The 23770-nt window shown below is 39.6% G+C and overlaps 1 protein-coding gene across 3 annotated transcripts in view; it reads right to left on the bottom strand.

Moving 5' to 3' along the window:
- HPSE2 (heparanase 2 (inactive)) overlaps positions 1-23770 on the bottom strand; it is a 665453-nt gene that overhangs the window by 133403 nt on the left and 508280 nt on the right. For all 3 annotated transcript variants that reach the window (XM_043476432.1, XM_043476433.1, XM_043476435.1), the window contains exons 7-8: positions 20534-20627; positions 3711-3817 (exon numbers count right to left, since the gene is read on the bottom strand). In XM_043476432.1, the coding sequence (XP_043332367.1) occupies positions 3711-3817; positions 20534-20627 (201 nt within the window). The remainder of the gene's footprint in view (positions 1-3710; positions 3818-20533; positions 20628-23770) is intronic.

Raw genomic sequence — 23770 nt, 5'->3', positions numbered from 1 at the left:
GCACAAATACAGTAGGTTCTAACAAGTAACAAGTATTTCTATGTACAAACAAGTTTGTCTTTCTCACCCTTCTATCCCCAGGCTTACTGAATGAATGAAGAGACAAAACGATAAGTAAATACATAATCACATGTATGTGAATCCCTATCTCTAATGGCATCTGGATATCAATACTTGTATTTGTACATGTGATAAGATCCCATTTGTTCATTCATTTATTATTCATCCAACAATATGAATTCATCAACTGTAAATTCTAGACCTTGTTCTTAGCATTAAGAATAGATTAAAAAAAAAATGCCTGTGAGACCACATAAGTCATTTGAAAGGACTGGGTATGTAAATAACTGTACCTACACATTTACAAGAATGCTATCAAATTCCTACTTGTGACCTCTACAGAGCTTAGCACAGTGAAATATAAAGAATATATAGTCAACAAATAAATAAAGGTACTACTACTAATAAATAAATAATAAATAACAAAGGTACAACAAATAAAAAAAGGTACTAATTAGTAAATCTGAGTTTTTTGGATTTTCTTCTGAGAGTATATGGGTAGTTTTTGAAGGAACTCTAAAGAGAGAGAGAAGAATATTCATTCTCCTCTTTAAACCCACATCCTATATGCACATCCCAGGACTAGGGCATTAACAAATGACTGTGGCCAGAGCCCCTGCTTTTCCATAGCTTTTCAGAATAGAATGGTTAGTTCCGGAATTGTTTTCATCTTCCTCTGCAATAATAAGTCTCCTGAGAAGGGGAAATAAATGGTGTTCCATGTCACTCTTTTATGCTTAATTAGCGAAAAGTGGCAAGATAGTTGGCACATCTCACCAAGGATGCTTCTGTGGCTATTAATTTCTATCCACAAAACACTATTGAATATCTATTACATGACAGACATGACTAGGTGCTGCAGACACAGCAGTATGCCAAGGGTAGGGCATCAAAGAATCTCAAAGTCCTGACCGGGAAAACCACCCTTGCATATTGGCAGCAGAGAATTCTGATTTATGCATGCATGTGAATATGTCCTGGTAAGCTTATAGTTATGCCATATATTGAAAAAGGACTGTAAAATGCCTTCTTTCCAACTCCTTGCTAGCCTTGTGGAGCTTCCTAGAATGCTGTACATTTTTTTTCTCCAGGAAGCAATTTATGCCCCTTGGAAAATTGGACTCAAGGAGCATGTTTCTGGGTACTGCCAGTAGAGCTTACAACCAGTGGATGATAAAAAGGTAAGAGAAAAGACCAGGAGCAGAATGAGCTGGTTTTCATTTGATCTGTCAACCAAGCATGGAACATCTGAACTACACCAAAACCTAAACAACGATGTTAATCTGTGTTCACAAAAGTGACTGTGGAGATCTATGGATATTTAGCTGATGCTAGTGAAAAGGCAGGTCTCTCTCTAGCTCTCTCCATGATGGTCTGTGTTATTTCTCATTTCACATCACTCTCTAAAGGGAAGAATGTTCATGAAAACACTCAGTACAAACGGACTACTTGCTAGGCCCTGCAGCTGAGTTCTTCTGAGATCGCTAAGCAAAGGCCATATTCTGATTCAAGGGGCCTCCAGCTGCCAATCTAACTGTCACAGTGAAACCTGCTGAGGAGAGTATTTTTGAAAGAAGACCCTCAGCAACACTGAACAACCTCTTCATGCTGCTCCATGTGTGGACACAGGGCTGGAAGACCCCAGGCATATCATGTAGACACTGACTCATTATCTTCATCTGCATCTGCCAGGATTCCATCTTAAAAGACATCTGCTTGACCAGCCTGATTTGCCCTTCACAAATGTAATAAAGAAGCTGCCTTAATGGAGAGGAACTATAGTTATATAATTAGAAGTGGCTGTTAGTAGTGAAATGTATAGTTGAGGGCAGAGCTGCAGTTCTTAGGAGAACCTTGTTCAGATGAAAAACCAGGACCACAGACTAGATTGGACCAGAAACAGGTCACTTGGTCAGTCTGCGGTCTTGAGTGGTTTGTCCTTGTCACATGACAATGGCAGGCCAGCCAGAGGTCCTTGGCTTAAGTGCTTCTGGCTTAAGTTGCTCTCCAGATGACTGCAGTAGCCTTCAAATTTAATTTCCTATCTCTTGCTTCTCCAAACTGGTGCAAACTATCAAACCCAGTGTTTTCAATACAGGTCAGATCTCTGTAGGACCTCACTCCTCCTCTGTAATAGTCAATGGCTTGCCACTGAGTATAGAATAAGGCCTCATATTGCATCCCTGGTTTTCAAGGTCTTCTATGATTTTGTGGTAAAACTCTGTCCCTCATCATACCTAGGCTTCCCAGGTGGTGTTAGTGGTGAAGAACCTGCCTGCCAGTGCAGGAGACATTTAGAGACTCGAGTTTGATCCCTGAATCAGGAAGCTCTCCTGGAGGAGGGCATAGCAATCCACTCCAGTAGTCTTGCCTGGAGAATCCCATGGACAGAGGAGCCTGGTGGGCTACAGTCCATGGGGTCACAAAGAGTCAGAACAACTGAAATGACTTAACATGATCATACCCCTGCAGATACTGAGGCTTTCTCATGCTAATCATTTACCCTCACAATGTTCCTTGGGCTTCCAGGTGGCACTAGTGGTAAAGAACCACCTGCCAATGCAGGAGACATAAGAGATGTGGGTTCAATCCCTGGTGGGGAAGATCCCCTAAAGAAGGACACAGCAACCCACACCAGTATTCTTGCCTGGAGAATCCCACGAACAGAGAAGCCTAGTGGGCTAAGGTCCGTAAGGTCACAAAGAGCCAGACACAAATGAAGCGGCTTAGCACAATCATACCTTCACTAACCCCTTCAGATACTGAGGCTTTCTCACACTAATCATTTCTCCTTATAATGTTCCTTCAGCTTAGAGTGCTCCCCACTACCCTCAGCAACAACCTTCACCTATAGAAATTAGAGAAATTTCTCTATGTTCCACTAAATTGCCTCTTCCTCCACAAAGTCCTTCGTGATACTCCCAGTCAGAAATTCTTGATTCCTCTGCATGTCTATCCCTTGTGTGGACAGACCATGTAAGGAAGGAATAAAGGTGGTATAATTTAGTGGCAAAAAGGTAGGCCTCTGGAGCAGACTGCTATAACTTGAGTCCAACCTCTGCCATTAATAATAATTGCATCTATCTTAGTGGGTTCTTATAAAATAAGGGCATCTACTACACTGGTTGTTAAATCATTAAATATGCACAAAGCACTATTAAGTATGCCCTCGGCACATGGTAAGCACTATGCAGTTAAAATTATGATGATGAAACTTATCTCCAATAGCTTTTCTTATCCTCCATCTCTATTCTTCCAGTTGTCTAAGTTTCTAAAGGGCAAAACCTCCCTCTTATTCTTACCTATCTCCCAGAACTCTATTGAAAATTATAAGAAAAAAATATATGCTGTCTGTACCATATTTTGCACTGTAGACATAAAATAAAACTCTTATTACTATCTACTTATTACTAATCTTATTACTAATAACTATCCTTATTATTCTTGCTCTAATGCCTGTACCTGAGATCTTATTATTTAGTCAAGTCCCTAATCACTGTTTGTTGAGTGTTTAAACACATTTACAAAGAAACGGATGAAGAATTTTCAGTAGGAAACGAACCACCACCCCATCCAAAGGGCAGAATAATAAGCAATTTCACTGTCCTTTCCTCAGTGCCCTTGGGAGTGAAATTGCAAGTTCTACTCACAAGAATCCTGCAGCATAGGAATCTGATAGATTGTTTGTGCCTCCAGCTGAGGTGGTCACCACACCTTCAAGCCAAATCTTCTTTCCTGGGGTGTATGTGTTAACCACCTGTTCACACAACAAAAGCAGAAGGAGATAATGAGATTTTTAAAAACTGTTCCTAAATGAGAAGGACCATACATTCTCCTAAAGTTCCTCTGATCCTCTGTTCCCAGGTGGTCATGATCTGTGCTGTTTTCATGTTGATATAGCCCATACAGCTGGTACACACACACACACACACACACACACACACACACATTAATATTGATACATGTCCATTCAAAGAAGTGATCATTTTTTTCTCCTGAGTGAACCAAAGTGACATTGTGACAGGAGAACAAGTGCATATTCTAGGACATAGGTTGACTGCAACACTCTTCACTGAAAATTAATAGTGGAGGTCAAACTGGAATGCTGCTAAAGATTAAAGAAGAATTTCTCCTTGCACCTAGAAAAAGGTGGTCCTCTCCCTCTTCTTGACACTGCTTAGAGTGCCCAACCCAAGGAAAGCTGGAAACACTATAAATAAGAAAGCAAGAAAAATACCTTAAATGATTAGAAAACAGAGTCATATGGTGAAAGTAAAGGTCTACAGTAATGATTCCCCTTAAAACATTCATGCTTTTGATAAACTTTTGTGTTTCCTTTAAGATTAACTGAAACTTAGTAATATATTTCTGTTTTTCTTTTTTGCCTTTGGCTTCTAGAATATTCAAAGTTTAATTTTTGTTCAAAGACAGATATAGAGATGATTAAGGCAGTTAGAGAAAAGTGGTTTTGTTAAACAAAATAAAACAAAAAGGTAAATAGTATAAGATGATGAACCTTGAAATCATTAAGCTAAGTGAAAGAAACCAGACACAAAAGGCCACATATTATATTCATTTATATGAAATGTCCAGAACAGTCAAATCCATAGAGACAGAAAGTAGATTAATGGATTTCTAGGGTTGGAAAAAGGGAAAGAGAATGAGGGGGGAAGATGGGGAGTGACTACAAATAGGTATGGGGTTTCTCTGGAGGATAATGAACATGTTCTAAAATTAAATAGTGACAGTTTCACAATTTGTGAATATACTAAAAACCACTGAATTTCAAACTTTTAAAGGGTATGTCTCATGATATGTGAATTGTATCTCAGTAGAGCTGAGTGTGTAATATGTATCATTAACAATAGGAGAGGTGGACCCTAATAGGTAGATAACTGATGTGGAAAGGGGAATAAATCCTGAAAATCTGGGGTTATGTGGTAGAAGCGTCTCATGGCTGCTTGGAGAATCATTATCTTGGACTTCAATTTCTTCACCAGCATATAACGTAACATATTTGGAAGAGATGAAATCTTAGTCCTTTCTAAACACAAAATGTCAAAACGTATCAGTATTTTGTAATGCTTGTGTGGGCCCCCTTGGCTCCTATTCCCCAAAGGTCAAGAGTAAATTTGATTATGGAAATTAAAATAACATAAACAACAAATACAGGAGACAAAAAAGCCAGATTTGGTCATCTCAAAAATAAAGATCTTGGCTAGAGGTAAATATTGGGAATGGTAGAAAAAGACCACAGGAGTAGGTGAAATTAGTTAAGGGGAATATTTAAAATTATACTGGGCTCCCCTGGTGGTTTGGTTGGTAAACAATCTGCCTGCACTGCAGGAGACTGCCTGCAGTAAAGAACCTGCTTAAAATGTAAGAGACCCAGGCTTTATGGTTGGGAAGATTCCCTGAAGAAGGAAATGACAACTCACTCCAGTATTCTTGACTGAGAAATCCCATGGACAGAGAAGCCTTGCAGGCTGCAGTCCATAGGGTTGCAAGAGTTGGACACAGCTTAGCAACTAGACCACCATCACTACCAAAGAAGGGCTAAGGCTGTCTATGCAAAAACATGAAGGCATTATCAAATGGATTTATTCATTCTTTCAGTAAATATTTATTGAGCACCTGCTATATGCCAAGCAGAATTCTAGGGGCAAACAGTGAATGAAACACAAGTCTCTGCTCTCATCAGCTCATATTTTAGTCAAGGGGAAGAGACTGACAATAAACACACAAACATAAATTGAGAAATATGAAGTTCTAGGAGGAAAATAAAATCTATTAATCTGACAGATAGTGCCTTGGAAGAAGAGGAGGCTTGATGTTTTAGATGAAGGTCAGGAAATCCCTCTAGCACCTTTATATAAGGACTTTAGTTAAGCTCCATTAAATGAGGACTTGATTCCAGAAAATGGATGGATTTATAAATTGCTGTGTACACAGGACTCATCAGGGACACAGACACTGTGTAAATAAAGTTCATTTGAATTCTCTTCTGACTTGCAGGAAGATTTGGAAGGAGACAATCTAAAACTTCTTATAATTAGTGAGGTAGAATTGATTAGCAGTTAGTGGTCTGCACACACATTGCCTGGGTTTGAATCCTGGTTTCATCATAGATGCACTGTTGACCTTGGTGTGCCTTAATTTTCTTAGCTGTAAAATTAGAATAGTAAATGTGCATTTTTTTATATTTAAGTGACCTAATATTTGTAAAGCACTTGGAAAGGTGTCTGGCAAATGATAAGCTCTTAAAGTAAAGCAAATGTTACCTAGATCACTCTCTTTGTCCAAAGTACATGAGATTGTGATTGGCGATCTAACATTAGAATTGGTTGCTTTTATTTGGATACGGACACGTTTGTGGTGGTAGGTAGGTAGGTTGGAGAAGGCAATGGCACCCCACTCCAGTACTCTTGCCTGGAAAATCCCATGGATGGAAGAGCTTGGTAGGCTGAGGTCCATGGGATCGCTAAGAGTTGGACACAACTGAGCGACTTCGCTTTCACTTTTCACTTTCATGCATCGGAGAAGGAAATGGTAACCCACTCTAGTGTTCTTGCCTGGAGAATCCCAGGGACGGGGGAGCCTGGTGGGCTGCTGTCTCTGGGGTCGCACAGAGTGAGACATGACTGAAGCGACTTAGCAGCAGTGGTGGTAGGTAATAGACCATATGTGTGCTAAGTAGCAGGGAAAGGTCTATTTAGAATTTAAAATCTACATGGATAGCTCACATTAATGTAATTAGCATTCAGAGTAGTTTGTTTATCCACTCAGCACAGGAGCAATTCTTGTCATTTTCTAGAGAAGCTATTAATACATGAGCCAAAAAAAACACAAGGAGAGAGTGCTTTGATGCAAAACCAAGCCAGTTATATGAAATGTTATATGGCAGAGAAATTCCTAGAAAGTATCAGTGTTAGAGGTTCTTGGAGTAGTTGGTATGAAGCATTTACTGTTTGGGACACGGTAAGAAGCTTAATGAATAGTGTGTCTACCGTGAGACAAGAAGAGGTTATCATAGTAATGTGTGGGGGAGGTACTGAGGTTGGGTGCTGGTTGGGCCTAGAGAGGAAATTAGTATGGGCAGAAGAGTAGAGGAAAAAATCAGGAAAAACAGATGGAACCAGCTGCAAAATTCCCTTAGAAAGTGAAACTCTAAGAAACTGAGGGCTATAGTTCAACACTGCGGTTTTCTGAGTAAATATGATTCCCCCTGTGCTAGAAGAGAGAAAATTGGAGGACTGCAAAGAACAAGGGTACGGTTCCTGATGAAAAATGATGTGCCAATGAAGGTTATTTTAAGGAACACATTGTCTGGGAAGGGAGAAGTACAAATGCCCAAATGCCGAGATTATTGAGGTGAAGGGAGAGGGGAGTTGAACGGTTGGCTCCCTTTCAGCAGTTTTTTTATCCCCCACAGACTTCAGCTCTTAGGTCCATGTGGACAAGGGAGCTTTGAAGCACCCACAGAACAGCTCAGCTGGTTGCCAGTGGCTGCTCAGAATCCTTTGGCCTGCTGGGGACAGGGTGGTATGAAGGGAAACCCTCTAGTTCCCTCCGTCTCATTTCAGGGGTTGGGGACATCAGGACTGTTTCTGTTTTGTGTGGCTATATTGAAAGAGGAGAGGTGAGAGAGAAAAATAGCTTTGACTTTTTAAAAAGTTTTATTTTCCCTACCACTTTGAATATTTTTTTTTTAAAGAAAACAGTTAAAAATAGGAAAATAACCATTTCTGTGGCACATTTTCAAACCCGGGCTTCCCTTTCCTGTCTCTCCAAAACTGTGATTTGTCTTTAAAAAAGACTCCTGAGAGCCTGGCTTCAGCCACTGGCTATGCAAGTGATGGTAGCCTTGTAGCAGCAGACATGTTGTTTATGGTTATCCAAACCCAACACCTTCCTTAATGAGAAAGGAAGCAATAAAACAGGAATAGTGGACAGGCCAGCTGGGCTAATCAGGCCTGGCAAGAGGCCCACCCTCCAAAGGAAGCTGGAGTCCATTAATTCCAGCATCTCATATAGTTGGAAATCAACCTTCCCTAGGACTTCAGGAAAAGCAGTAGTTCTTTAGGCAACCAGAACGTGTCCCCTATGTCACTTGTTAGAAGGAGCGAATAGCTTTAGGGAACTTCTTAAACTTTCCTTACCCATGGACATGGGTCTGCTTGGAGGTGCTCCTGTCTCTTTGTTTCTTATTGTATTCATAAAACGTCCAGGTGAGAGCTCAATAATGTTCCAGGTTTTCTTCCCATCCTTCTTGTGTGTTTTTGACTCTACGCTACCTATTGTGTGAGACGAGGACAAAATCACTCCATTCTGCCCCCTCCGTTCTTACTCTCTGTCCCCTTCTGAGTTCCGGATCTTATCCTTTCTCCCCTGGTCTTCCTGCAAGGAAGACCTCCTTCTCAAGACTTTCCTCTACACTGCTGCTGTCTTTTAACCAGCTTCACCCTAGCTTCAGAACCTCCATGGCTCCTCATTACCAGCGGCAGAACTCAATCAGGTGTTCATGGAGTGGTCTGTGTGACTAGTTGGCAGACATGTTATGAGTGACTTGTTTCAGATAATATTGAAAGCAGTGATTTGGGGAATGATTTACTTAAAAGTACTGATAAAAGAAAATAGGTTCAAAATTATCATAATAACATTCCTTTCATTCACCAGAATTATGAAATGCTTCCTTAACATGGAAAAGAAGCAAAGGAGCCAGTAAACTACACACAGCTCAGTCTATTTTATTCACTTGTCCATGAAAGCATGTTAAACATGGTGAAATGGTGATGGGAACCACTGATCCATGGGCTATGATGCCAACTGCTTTATTTAACTTTGTATCTAAGACCCTTCATATCCACCCCTTAGCTGCCTCTTCTCCTCTCCCTCCCCCCAAGACCTGAGGTTCACCACACAATGGACTCATGGTTTTTCAACTACATGATCTTCTTTTAGGATTTCACTGATCACTTTCTCCCTTACTCATTCCTCACCCATGTTGACTGAGACATTGTTTTTTTCATAGATTATTTCTAATGTGATCTCATTTGTGAAACTTCTCTCAAAACTTCAGGATATTAATTCTCTCCTCTGGCCTCCAAAGTTCTTTGAATCTATCTCTATCCTTGACCTTATTATACTGAGTTGTAATTTTCTGTTTGCCTAGCCATCCTACACCATAAGCAGCTTGAGAAAGCCATATTTTTTCCCATTTTGCATGCCTCATAGAATGTTTGTCAGTCACTTTGCTTATTAAATACTTGTTAAATAATAAGACAATGAAGTAATTTACTTGTTAATAAGTAAGAGAGGTAATATTTTACCAATAGAAAGGCTGAGTATCAGAGAATATAGCTAATAATTTCAGAACCATAAGAACAAACATTAAATTTTCACAGTTTCACCTCAGAACTCTGTTCACTTTCTAATTGAATTTTGTTGTTTGAGGAGACCTAGAAGCTTCTGGTTCACTAAACTGCCTCCATATTTAATATGTTCTTCTCAGGTAAGACAAGCTGAGCTATTCTGAGCTCAGTGACTCCAATATCTCATCACATTCTTTCTGATTTATTTCTTCTGTCTAATGTACTTCCTGTCAGTTTCATTAATTTTTTTCTGTATAATTCTTTTTATCATCTCCCTGTTCCGGAGTGCCGTATTTGCCCATTTTCTTTTGGTATCAGATCAATTTTTAATTTGTGGTTTCTGTTTCTGTATGTCATTTTTAGGATTTCAAATTGCATTCTCTGCTCTTGTTATCTCAAACCACAGAAAAGCAATTGAGTGTAATTGCAACTAAACATAAAATTAAAATAAGAAAATACACAAAAAGGAAAGTCACAGAGGAGACAAGGAAATTATGAGCATATGCAAGAAAATGAGGAAGAAAGCTTCACAGTCCCAAAGCAATGACTGTGTTCAAGAATAAGCACTTGGTGGAGGGAAAGACTGGACAGCAGCTACCTGCACATAAATTACTCTTCTTCCCATCTCCAGTCCTTTTCTATGACTAACCAACCCCTCAGGCCTACTGGACTGTCTACCTACTGAAAAGTCATAAGTTTCACCAGCCTCAGAGGTAATTTCCTCTTGCTCAGGACAAACCCTGTAATCTCCCCACTTCCATGTGGAAATGTTAGACAGTCACCCCAAACTGCCTTTTCCTCATGAAGAAGATTTTTGCTTCAAGGAGCAATTTGTTCTGAGGGCTAGTCCCCCAATATGTCCTTAATATACTCATTGCCTTCCACAACAACAGGACCTCACTATACGCTGGCCAAATACTGTGTACATGAAATATATGAATGGAATCCAGTGAATGAATGCAAATCACTCCCTGAAAATCCTTGTCTTCTTCCACTCTCTAATATTGTGATAATATATATTACCTAGTATTGTAGCACCCAACTTTCATTCAGCCCTCATGTCTAGAACACCCATCTCAGATTTTATCAACTGACTGAGGTCAATTTTATATTCTCTCACCAAGAACATTCAGTATTCTTTTTAAAAAGGTTTCCTAATCCTGAGTGGTCAGGAATATAAATATTACATGGGTTACAAAATTAATGATCAACATGCATGGGAGATTCAGAATGGTGTATTGGATACAGTGTGGGCCTTGGAATTAGGAGTTCTAGTTTTTCTACTTAGCAAGTATGGCCTTCAAAAAATTTACTCGTTTCTTCAATGCATTGGTAATATTTGATGCACTCAGTGGATGGCATTTGTAAGCTAAAAGGTAATACAATTACTATAGTTCTGTAAGTTGTTGATGCATTTTAATGGTTTTGAAATAAGAATGTCTTCCATCAAAAGGAACTAGCCAGCTGTTTACTCTCCCTCCAGCTATTATTAAATTTAAGGTTGCTGTTATTGTTCAGTCACTAAGTCATGTCCAACTCTTTGCAATCCCATGGATGGCAGCACGCCAGGCTTCCCCGTCCTTCACTACCTTCAGGAGTTTGCTTAAATTCATGTCACTGAATCAGTGATGCCATCCAACCATCTCATCCTCTGTCGTCCCCTTCTCCTCTTGTCCTCAGTCCTTCCCAGCACCAGGGTTTTTTCCAATGAGTTGGATCTGGCCACCTTATGGTGGCCAAAGTATTGAAGCTTCAACTTCAGCATCAGTCCTTCCAATGAATACTGAGGGTTGATTTCCTTTCAGATTGACTGGTTTGATCTCCTTGCAGTCTAAGGGACTCTCCAGAGTCTCCTCCAGCATCACAATTTGAAAGCATCATTTCTTTGGCACTCAGCCTTCTTTATGGTACAACTCTCACATCCATACATGTCCACTGGAAAAACCACAGCTTTGACTACAGGGACCTTTGTTGGCAAACTGATGTCTCTGTCTTTTAATATGCTGTCTAGGTTTGTCATAGCTTTTCTTCCAAGGAGCAAGTGCCTTTTAATTTCATGGCTGCAGTTACTGTCTGCAGTGAATCTGGAGCCCAAGAAAATAAAGTCTGTCACTGTTTCCACTTTTCTCCATCTATTTGCAATGAAGTGATGGTACTGGTTGCCATGATGTTAGTTTTTTGAATGTTGAGTTTTAAACCAGCTTTTTCACTCTTCTTTTCCACCCTCATTAAGAGGGTCTTCAGTTCCTCTTTGCTTTCTACCATTAGAATGGTACCATCTGCATATCTGAGGTTGTTGATATTTCTCCCAGAAATCTTGATTCCAGCTTGTGACTCATCCAGCCCACTATTTCACATGATGTACTGTGCATAGAAGCCAAATAATCAGGGTGACATATACAGCCTTGTCATACTTCTTTCCCAATTTTGAATCAGTCTGTTGTTCTATGTCTGGTTCTAACTGTTGCTTCTTGACCTGCACACAGGTTTCTCAGGAGGTAGGTAAGGTGGTCTGGCAGTCCCATCTCTTTAAGAATTTTCTACAGTTTGTTGTGTTCCACACAGGCAAAGACTTTCATGTAATCAATGAAGCAGATTTTTTTTTTTTTAATTCTCTTGCTTTTTCTATGATCCAGCGTTAGTTGTTCAGTCATGTCCAACTCTTTGTAACCCCATGGACTGTAGCCTGACAGGCTCCTCTGTCTATGGAATTCTCCAGACAAGAATACTGGAGTGGGTTGTCATTCCTTTCTCCAGGGGATCTTCCCAACCCAGAGATTGAACCTGGGTCTCTTGCATGCAGGTAGATTCTTTACCATCTGAGCCACCAGGAAAGCCCATGGATGTTGGCAATTTGTTCTCTTGTTCCTCTGCCTTTTCTAAACCCAGGTTTTACAACTGGCAGTTCTTGGTTCAGATACTGTTGAAGTGTAGCTTGAAGGATTTTGAGCATTACTTTGCTAGCATGTGAAATAAATGCTATTGTACAGCAGTTTGAACATTCTTTGGCACTGCCTTTCTTTGGGATTGAAATGAAAACTGACCTTTTTCAGTCCTATGGCCACTGCTGAGTTTTCCAAATTTGCTGGCATATTGAGTATAGCACTTTAACAGCATCATGTTTTAGGATTTTAAATAGCTTAGCTGGGATTCTATCACTGTTTGTGTTTAAGAATCAAGGAAATATAGTTCATAGAATGACACTGACCAAAACTTTGGAGCTTTTTGTGGTAAACATATCTTTCCAGCTAGATTCCATTATTTATCATCAGTGTCTTATATCTGAAAGAGAAGAGCCAAAAGTTCCATTGGGTCATATTCTCCCATTTTCAGATGCATAGTCACGTGGAGTCACAGACACCAATTTACTGGGAAGCTCATCAACTTCAGCTCCCCATTTCCCCGGGGCCTCTGTTAATGTCCTGGGAAGGGCCCTAGTAATTTGTTCATATGGTCAGATATATTTCTAAAACATGCAAATTTGTTTTGTTTTCTTTTTCTTAAAGTGGTTCCCATTGTATAAGTTGCCAGCCCCATTAAACTTAGAATCACACCTGGATGTCACCTAAGGTATCAGTGTGGCACAGTTTGTGTTTAGGGTCATCTGTCTCTTGAGTTCTCCCTTGGCCTGTGTTCTCTTCCCCTCTATCCAAACCTGCTCCTGGGAAGGACAAATACCATGTGATATCACTTGTAAGTGGAATCTAAAATATGACACAGATGAACCTACCTGTAAACCAGAAGCAAAAACATAGACAAAGAGAATAGACTGGTGGCTGCCAAGGGGCGGAGGCTGGGAGAGGGATTCATTGGGAGTTTGGGATTAGCAGATGCACACTGGTATATACAGAATGGATAAACAACAAGGTCCTACTGTATAGCACAAGGAACTATTCAATATCCTGTGATAAACCATAATGGAAAAGAATATGAAAAAGAATGTATATATGTATAACTGAATCACTTTGCTATACAGCAGTAATTAACACAACATGGCAATTCAACTATATTTCAATAAAATATTTTAGTAAAATAAAATTATTACAGAGGAAATAACCTTGCTTTTGGAAAAGGATCATCTATTTTATATTAAGGCCTTAGTGTGACTTTAAATCAGTGTAGTTTACCTCTCCTTGGGTTATTTACATTCTGCATTCTCCCGCTAAAGTAGAGTCAAAAATTATTTTTCTAAAGTGAAGTATCTGGCATTAACAAACTGACTAAAATATTACTCAGAGCCACAAAGAGACCTTTCTTTCACCCTTAAACACATACCCAGAGGAAACTCTCCCACTATGCCTACATATAGGCATAGCCCATTTGTGTGCTGTGTGTGTTGTCACTTCAGTCATATCCAACTCTTTGTGACCCTATAGACTGTAGCCCGCCAGGCTCCTCTGTCCGTGGGATTCTCTGAGCAAGAATACTGGAGTGGGTTGCCATGCCCTCCTCCAGGGAATCTTCCTGATCCAGGGATTGAATCCATGTCTCTGGCATTTCCTGCGTTGGCAGGTAGGTTCTTTACCACTGGCACCACCTGGGAAGCCTCATAGTCCACTTATGGTTGCCTAAATCAGTTTCTATCTATTCAACACGGTGCTACAAAATTAGTAGTGAATTAGATTCTTTTGGATTTGAACGGCAGAGATAGCACATCCGAATGTGATGAGACAAAGGTTTGCTTCGCTTCTTTCACACTTCTACCACTATTTCACTCTGTTCATTCACCTTCCCCTCCCTAACTGTCTCTCTGTAATATTGACTGAGCGCCTGCTAAGCGATAGGCACTGGCACATTGAAACAAGCATTCAACATGGGCTTTCCTGGTGGCTCAGACAGTAAAGAATCTGCTTGCAATGCAGGAGACTCAGGTTGGATCCCTGAGTCGAGAAGATGCCCTGGAGATGGAAATGGTCATACTGAGCAAATTAAAAGATGCTTACTCCTTGGAAGAAAAGTTATGACCAACCGAGACAGCATATTAAAAAGCAGAGACATTACTTTGCCAGCAAAAGTCCGTCTAGCCAAGGCTATGGTTTTTCCAGTAGTCATGTATGGATGTGAGAGTTGGACTATAAAGAAAGCTGAGTGCCAGGGAATTGATGCTTTTGAACTGTGGTGTTGGAGAAGACTCTTGAGAGTCCCTTGGACTGCAAGGAGATCCAACCAGTCCATCCTAAAGGAAATCAGTCCTGAATATTCATTGGAGGGACTGATGTTGAAGCTGAAACTCCAGTCCTTTGGCTACCTGATGTGAAGAACTGACTCATTTGAAAACACACTGATGCTGGGAAAGATTGAAGGCGGGAGGAGAAGGGGATGACAGAGGATGAGATGGTTGGATGGCATCACCAACTCAATGGGCACGAGTTTGAGTAAACTCCAGGAGTTAGTGATGGACAGGGAAGCCTGGCATGCTGTGGTCCATGGGGGTCGCAAAGAGTTGGACACGACTGAACAACTGAACTGAACTGAGCAAATATAGATAGATTATTGAATGAATCAATCAATATATCAATCAATCAAACACTAATTTTTTCCAGTGGTAATACTACTGTTCTTAACCTACTAGTGTGTTTTCATTTTTGGTTTTCTTCATTAGAGAAGGTTAACATTGTCATTGTCCTCATTTTCCTTTAATTGTGCATCCAGTTATTCTATGACCTTTAAGACTAACTGTTATTCTTCTACTCTCTTCCCCTTTGATATACTTTGATATAACTAGTAGGTAAACCAGAGACTGATTGAGAAAAAAGTTTCCTTTTTAATCTGTTCATTACTTCCAAAGGATTAAATGCTTGTCTGCCTTACCTACTTCTATGATCCTGCCACTAAGATATATTGGTAAAAGTGCTATAATGTTACAGCATCTATTGAGATTTCAAAAGAATTACTCTTTATTAATATAAACAATCATAAATAATGATGATATTAACAAAAAATATTGGCTTCCCTAATACTTGAAAATTCCCTTCCTTTACAAACTACAGTAGATATACCCACCATGGGCTCCTGTAGCACCCTAAATTCCACTGTTATATGAGTTATTGCATCTTACTATCATTGTTTCATTAATTATTTTCCCACTAGACCATAAAGTCTGTGAGTATGACCACCATATCCTTCTTGCTCATTGTTTTATCCTCAGGAGTTTGGAATACACAAGAATGTTATAAATAGTTTATAAATGAAGGAAGGGAAGAAAGAAGGAAGGGAGAAGGGAAGAAAATTTTCAAATATTAGGGAAGCCAATTGTTCAGTTTATTTAGTATTCAAAATGCAATCATAAGGACAGTATTTTTGAAAATACTTCCCTTATGACTGGGATTTCACCAACTCCTTCCTGTGCTTATTGAATTGCTGAAAATAATATCAAAAAGTGTTATTTCCTCCTCTGATTCCTCTAGGAAATGAAGACACAAATCATAGAGTCCAAGTGACTTGAGCCAAAATGGTTCATCTTGGTTCTTATGTTATTGTTTTGGAGTCTGCCCAGCTATCCGCACTATACCATCTGCACTGTATCCTAAACATCTCTCACTTTCCCATCGGACTATTGGCTGCATTGTGAGATTCTCAACTCTTTCCCTTGACTCATCTCTCAAAGTACAGACAATTATTTTCATTCTAATGGAAAAGAGCGAGTGTGTGAATCACCCAAACGAGTGGGTTGTCCAAACACTGGTTTTCAAATGCATCATGTAGATTTTCATATAACCAGAATTTACCCACTGCTCAGAAAACTAAACATTCTTATGTGGCAGTCCAAATTTGGAAACCACAGCTGTTTTTAGCAATTGAGTCACTGTCTTTCAGGTGCCAAAAATATCACCTATCATATTCTCCAGGGTTCAAAGAAAGAGGAAAGAGGAAGAAAGCAAAGAACAAGTTGAGAATAAAGGTAACATGAAGCTTCTCCGGTAAAATGAATTGTTATTAAAAAACAACCATAATAACTGAAACAACAATAATTATGACAATAAGAACTACTATTCACTAGCAATGAACAAACCAGGGTCTCATGTGATCTTCCTAATCTCCCTAAGAGGGAAGGAGGATAGTACAATGGTTGCTATCAAGTACTAGTTCCAGGAACTGTTGTGGATATAAAAATCTGCAGTTGCTTAAGTCCCATATACAAAATGGTATAGTGTTTGTATTATAACCTATGCACATTCTTCCATGTATTGTACTTTAAATCATCTCTAGATTACTTATAATACCTAATACAATGAAAATGCTAGGTAAATAGTTGCCAGTACCTGGCAAATTCAAGTTTTGCTTTTTGTAACCTTCTAAAATGTTTTTTTCTTGAATATTTTCAATCAGTGTTTGGTTGAATCCACAGATGCAGAACACACAGATACAGATAGAGAGGGTTGACTGTGTTCTTAGCAACCTCATTTTACAGGTGAAGAAACAAAATCAGAAAGGGTAAGCGAATGGCTGAGGGTCATACAACCCAAGCCACTAGACTTCAAATCCTGTCTCCTGTCTCTTCTTCAAACAGCCTCACCACCTTGCATGAATTTGTTCAGGTAGGAAATCTACCCTTTTTCCACTACTAGGACCTAAGGAGAGATCAATAAGATTTCTCCAAACTTCTTGAAATAAAAAAGAAACATAGATTCCATTTCTAGCTTTTGGATGAGAGTTCCATGTATATACCTAATAAAATGTTCACTTGGACCATCTCCAAGCTGGTTGGGGGGGCTCACAAGAAAGAACTTTGATCGCTCTGCCCCAGACTGTACCCTAGTATCAAATTTACTAAACTCCCCATTCCACCCACAGGGGATTTCAGGGACAGCCAAAGTAACTTTTCAACTGATAAATCTTGATGACTCTTTTCTGGTCTCCTAGCCTTCATCTCCCCAAATCAGGCCAGTACCTAGTATATCCTCTGCTGTGGTGAGAGGCTCCCCTTCTCAAGGCCCTAACAACTGGGTCCAGGTTACTGTAGCCAATAGAAGGTCTATCCTATGAATCAAACCTCAATGAATCTGTGATCTAAGAACAACCCGAGCAGATACCCACTTAAGGCAATTTCTGGCAAGAGTTTTATAAAAGAGATTTGGAAAAAGAAAACCAGTCAGAGAGAGAACTGAATGGGCTACTAAATAAAACAAGGAGGATGAAACTTTGGCAGACAGTATTTTCCCAAAGTGACTGAAAAAATGTTTCTGGTCTTATATGCCCTTCCAGAACCTCGTCACTCCCTTATCAAGAAGCATTTATTTCCTCTTCTCTTAAATCCCTAAGGGTCTTGGTGACAGTCTTAATGAATCGACTATGGTTGAAGCAATGCCTTATGACTTCTGAGGATAGGTAGAAAAGTTAATAGAGCTTCCACCTGACTCGCTCTCTTGGGCATCTGACTTTAAAACTTTGAGAGGAAGTCCAAGGCTACACGGAGAGGTATTCTGGTTATCAGCCCCACAAAGGTGATAGTTGACAACTGACATCAACGTTCAGAGTGAATGAGTCTTCTGATGATTCCAGTCACTGGCCTTTGAATTAGCCTAGCCTTCATGTTTTCCAGCTGAAACTAATGGAGCAAAGAAAAGCCATCCTATGGGAATTCCTGACCCATAGAATTCATGGTCATAATAAATGATCGTTTTAAGTCACTAAGTTTTGGGATAATTTATTGCACAGCAAGACATAACCAGAACAGAAACATAAGCCTGAGGGGACCACTGAGCATTTTGTATTTGCCAGAGCCAAAAGGTGGTTCCAGGCCCTACTGCTAATTCTATCTACCTCCTGCCAGGTGCCTTCTGTATATGTAGGCCATTTCTCTTCGAGGCTCCACTGCTCCTTTCTGCAATCACACTTGGCTCTCCTTTTCTGTGTCCATCCGACGTGTTTTTAAAGGTCTGAATTTCAATTGTGCCCAGAGTTTGAGACCTTTTCCTTAAGTTTCTTCAGGCTTGCCTAGACAAATCAGGAAGCAAGTTTAGTCTCTAATTTCAGTCTCTGAACATTCTGTGATGGTGAAGGAATATTCAGTGGTGGAGAGTAATCAGTAGTGGGGAGAAAGAGGAGAACCTAACTCCTAACTCATTTGTCTTGGTTTTGACGTAGTTCTACTTAAAGAATTACATGAACACAATTAGAATCTTCGCTCACAGTGCCATGACACCACTGAATCATTTTACTTCCAGTGATAATCCTTTGATCAGGTTGCCAGACTCAAAGCTGGAAAAACCAAAAATACAGTGACTTGTTATGTTGAACACTACTGTAATACAAAAACTTAGACTAGTACCTGGAACACAGTAAACACTCAGTAAACATCCATTGAATGAAAGAATGAACAAGTGAATAAGTGAAAGAAATTTCCTCCCCTCTTTTTAGAGACTAATAACTAATACTGGATTAGCATAATGTGCTTAGAAAACTCTATAGAGTTTAATAGGTTGACATTCTACTTCGTTAGGTAATATGTTTTTCAGCTTGCTCAAAGTAAGTATTAAACCTTGAAACTGTACCGTTCCTCAAGGGCAAAGACCATGTCTCATTCTATTTTGTATCCTCAGCAGCTGGCACTATGCCTGCTACTTGTTAAAAGCTCAGTAAATAGTAGTTAAATATTAAAAACTAAGTGAATAACAAGCAGAGACTGACAGATATTTCAAATAATTTAGTTCTCCTAGGCATTGCCTAGTAGGAGACAGTGACAGATAAGGGTGATCCCCAGAGGGATCAGACTGGGATGTAGAAATTCAGAAGTCCTGAGGCCTCACAGCTTCTAAAGACTCAAAGGGTTATTTATAATCTGAGTATGACATTAAGTGCTTTTCTATGATTGCACCAAACAGTATTTTCTTACACAACTAATTTTATAATGAGCCATTTGTTTATTTACCCATTCACTTGTTCATTCATCCCATATACATATATTTTGGCCATGCCATGGCTTGCAGGATCTTAGTTCTTGGACCAGGGATTGAACCCAAACCCTTGGTGCTGGAAGCATGGATTCCTAACCACTGGACTACCAGGGAACTTCCCCCATTCACTCCATATTAGTGGGGGCCTACATGTTTGTTTTTTTGGCAAAGATGTATTTAATCTGCCCAAGAGGAAGTTGAATGTTTAAAAGGTCTTCATTCCCTGGAAAGGGCTTCCCTGTGGCTCAGCTGGTAAAGAATCTGCCTGCAATGCGGGAGACCTGGTTTCGATCTCTGGGTTGGGAAGATCCCCTAGAGAAGGGAAAGGCTACCCACTCCAGTATTTTCGCCTGGAGAATTCCATGGACTGTATAGTTCTTGAGGTTGCAAAGAGTCAGACATGACTGAGTGACTTTCACCTTCACTTTTCCCTGGAAAAGTACCTGACTAGGAAACCAAAGAAAGATGAGATACTATTTTGTAGAGGCAGATGGAAATTGTAGACATAAGACCCTCATAATTCAGACTTAACTAATCTAGTGTATTGCAAAATGTGATCAGCATTGGGTAGAATCACTTGATAGATGACTATTAAAAGGCAGAGATGTCTGGGATCCATTCCAGACACACTAAGTCAAAACATCAGAAGTGAGAGTGGAAATTTCACAAACAGCCTCTAGTGATTTTCATTTTACTCAAGTTTGAGAACTACTGACCATAGGTTTCTTGCTAATATATGACCTACATGTGCTTGCTTAATTTAATCTATGTCTACAAAAGTAAGATGTTACTTGGCTGATTCTAAGATGTCTAGGAGTACTGTACATGTGGCTCAAAATTGCCAATACCCTAGACCACAATTCCACTAAATGAATGTAATCATCCTCTCCTTAAACTAATCCAAAATAAACTCTTGCAAAAAGAAAGTAAAACCTATCCTTCCCTTAAGTAACTCACAATTTAGAAGCAAACTATTACAAAGTATTTGTCATTAAATATAGGAGCTTTTAAACCTGGATATGGCACATTCAAACCCTTCTCAATCTAAAAACAATAAATAATAATCATCAACTGTGAGAGGTAGCTCGTGGCCATGCAAGTCTAGACTGTGCTATCCACAGTGCTACCATCCAGCTGGAACCCTGTGACCTTCCCTTGCCTTACTCCCAAACTCTCTCCTCTTCTTCCCCAGAGATTTTTACTCACTTTCTGAATTTTCCTAATCTGGTCAGAGAGTGTGTCTAACAGGCGAGTTTTCAGGAAGTCCATCACCTTGACCACCCGGCCATCAATGTAGCAACTGGAATAAAAATAAAATAAGAATCAGGTAAAATCTCAAGCAGGAGATTACAAATATATTTCTCTAGCCAGAGGTCTCTGTTGCCTGAGAAACAACAGCCCAGGTTCACTTGAGCTTTTATATTCTAAAAAGTTTTGATCCTACATACTTTTCAAACAAAAATAAACATCTTATCCTCTTTATTTTTACCTCCATCTGTGGGCTAATACTGTGATTTTTTCAGCCTTTGTCCATTGAAACTGCATTTATTGCTCTATAGGAACTGATAGGAATCCATAACACAAATTGGGTAATGGGGAAAAGCTTACTTTGTTGCCCCCATAGGGAAAGTAATTTAACAACCCTTCCATACCATCCTTACTCCAACTTTAAAATAATAAAGGTATGTGAGAGGTTTGCAAGACTACTCAAACATTTTGAAAGGTTTCCACATCTTTAAATAAGAGAACACCAACCACAAAAAATCAGATTTGGTGCAGTGAGTGAGTCGCAAAAATTTCACCTCCAGTTCACTTCCCTGGCAAAATACCTTGTAGTCAACCTCCTTCCTCTTCTACAATAAATGAATGGATATGAATAAACAAATAAGAAAGACAGATTACAGTCCAGGTGCCCTATCCTAAAATAGCAACATTTGGCACTCCTCAGTGTGGCAGTGTCCCTGGTTCTGTTAGATGGCTTAAGTGAAACATCAAGTTGTGCTGACACTATGCTGTTAACATTCAACCAAAACAAGTCCATCCGGCTTTGTGTGGACTCTCTGAGAATTCTTACTCTGAAAACTTGAGTTCAAGTAACAGAGTTAAGTCCAGAGTTAAGTAACCTTCTTTATCTTAAACCTCCCAATACTCGTCTTTGCAAAATTCCAAATTAAATCAATTTAAGTCAAAACTTATGACTCCTGTGTGCTTTTTCCAATCTACTTAGGTCTCCTTGGTTGATGAATAATGATAGACTATGTCATTCTTAGTTATTCACCAACCTCTCAGTACATGTTTTAGAACCATGTGAAAATCCTTTGTAACATTAAATTGCCATTCTAATACGTGATGTAGTGGAATGGTTAAAATTCCTTGTAGTCACACTTTGAACCAGGTGCTCTGGCTGCAGTGTGGGTGGTAGCTGAGTGCCTCCCATTCAGCCTTCCCCTTGGCCTCCCTCACCACGTCACACATTTCCACAGACTCTAATGTTTAAATCATTGGTATATTGGAAAGAGTCCAAGTTTTGGAGCCAGAGATATCTGAATTCAAATTCCATATCAGGTATTTACTATCTATATGATCTTGGATAACATGCCTGGGCTTTATGAGCCTCGGTTTTCTTATTCTTAAAAGAGAGGTAACCTATCTGCTTCCCAGGATAGTTTGAAGATTAAGCAGATAAACCTAAAGTGAGTGAGTCGCAAAAATTTCACCTCCAGTAAGCATTCAACAACTTTTAGTTCTTTTCTGATTTCTCTAATTTTCAGCTCACAAAGATGGGGTCACAAACAATAGGAGATTGACTAAATTACACGTGTAGAGAATTCTAAAAGTGAGATTGTTGTGCCAAAGGGTACATGCTTTTGAAAATTTGGGTGGTTACTGATATTAGGGAATAAAACAAACCAATGACAGGACCTTTCACCTCATTCCTGGTACTAGATGCTAGACTCAGATCCAATAAACATTTACTATGTGTAACACACAGAGCTGGTAACGTCCATATCCATCACCTCGCAACCTCTATTAGTAATCCACTGTCAGCACCTCCAGTTGTTTTTCGGTTGTGATTAGACAGCATACTACCTGAAAGCTGGGCATATGAAAACACTGCAGTGCTCAAATAAAAAAATAATTTGTGCAATGTTAATATAACACATAATGAAGGACATAAATATTTGTATTATACTACATAATGACTATGTGTATGTTAAAAATGTACTGTAATTAGTGTTCTTTTATGTTTTGATCAAATACATTATAGTTTCCTCTTTTTTCTTTGTTAGCTCCCCGTAACTATTTTAAACATCAGAAATATAAATTTTGCTGGCAAAACATATAGTTTTAAGGCTCCTTGAGATAAAAGTACCAGATGTACTCTTTCAATATGTAGGATTCCCTGTGAACATGCATCCTATCCCACAGATTCCATGACCCAGGGTTGAGGGGCCTCACTCTTCCCCTCCTTCCTCTGGTCACTTTTCTCAAGTACACAAAACTTGGAGTTTGAAAGCCTTGGTTCAAGCTCAGCTTTGCCACATACTACCTATATGATACTAGGCTTCCCCTTCTTTAAAATTGGTTTAAAAGGAACCCAAACATATATTTTCACAGGGTTACTGTACCCTGTGAATAAAAATCAGGAGAAATGCTGAGAACAGAACATGGCACACAAAAGGTACTAAATAACCAAATCTGTCCTCCAGGTTACTTAAATATCCAAGGTGGTAGCAACCCAAACTAAAAAGCCATGGGATGGGATGAGCAGGGAAACACCTATCTGGAAAAAGACACTGTTCATCCACTGTAGGATCTGGAATGAGGGTATTATGGAGGAGCAAAAACAAACTCTGGATTTCCAGTAGGTGGGAGGCAGGGGGAGAGAAAGAGAGAGAGGGAGAGAGAGAGAGAGAGAATGAAATGGGGAGCACTGTGATTATGCTGCAAAAGTTTGGAGTCTGAAAAGATCTTAGTGGTCATGTGGTCTAAAGTAGGTAAGCCAGTGACAACATCCCTGAGAGTGATTATCTGGGACAGGGAATCGACTCTCATACTCTACTAGTACAGATCCACTGTAGCACAGCTTGAACCCAGGAAAGGTTCTTCTACCATGGGTCTGAAACTGGCTTCCTCTTATTGTTCACTCAACAGCTGTTTTCTTGGACCCAGGAATAGTCCAGCTCCTCCTTCATGTGACATGTGGGGGAGGAATTCCAGTAAAAACTTTAGCTTAAGCTTTTTAGAGCCTATTCTTGGCCCCACTCTTAACCTAACAAGCTGGATTCAATCATTCTCAGTTGGTCTCAGGCTATCCTGAGGTCCATGAATTAGACAAGAGCCTAGAGAACTCTAGGCAGGAAACCAGTGTGACAAGGTTATCTTATCTCAACAGTGCAGGCAAGAAGGAATCTGGGTCTAAGTAAGGGAGGTCACAGAAAA

The sequence above is a fragment of the Cervus canadensis genome, chromosome 8 (assembly GCF_019320065.1).
Source record: "Cervus canadensis isolate Bull #8, Minnesota chromosome 8, ASM1932006v1, whole genome shotgun sequence".
Classification (NCBI taxonomy): domain Eukaryota; kingdom Metazoa; phylum Chordata; class Mammalia; order Artiodactyla; family Cervidae; genus Cervus; species Cervus canadensis.
This window is presented reverse-complemented; position numbering and strand designations above follow the sequence as displayed.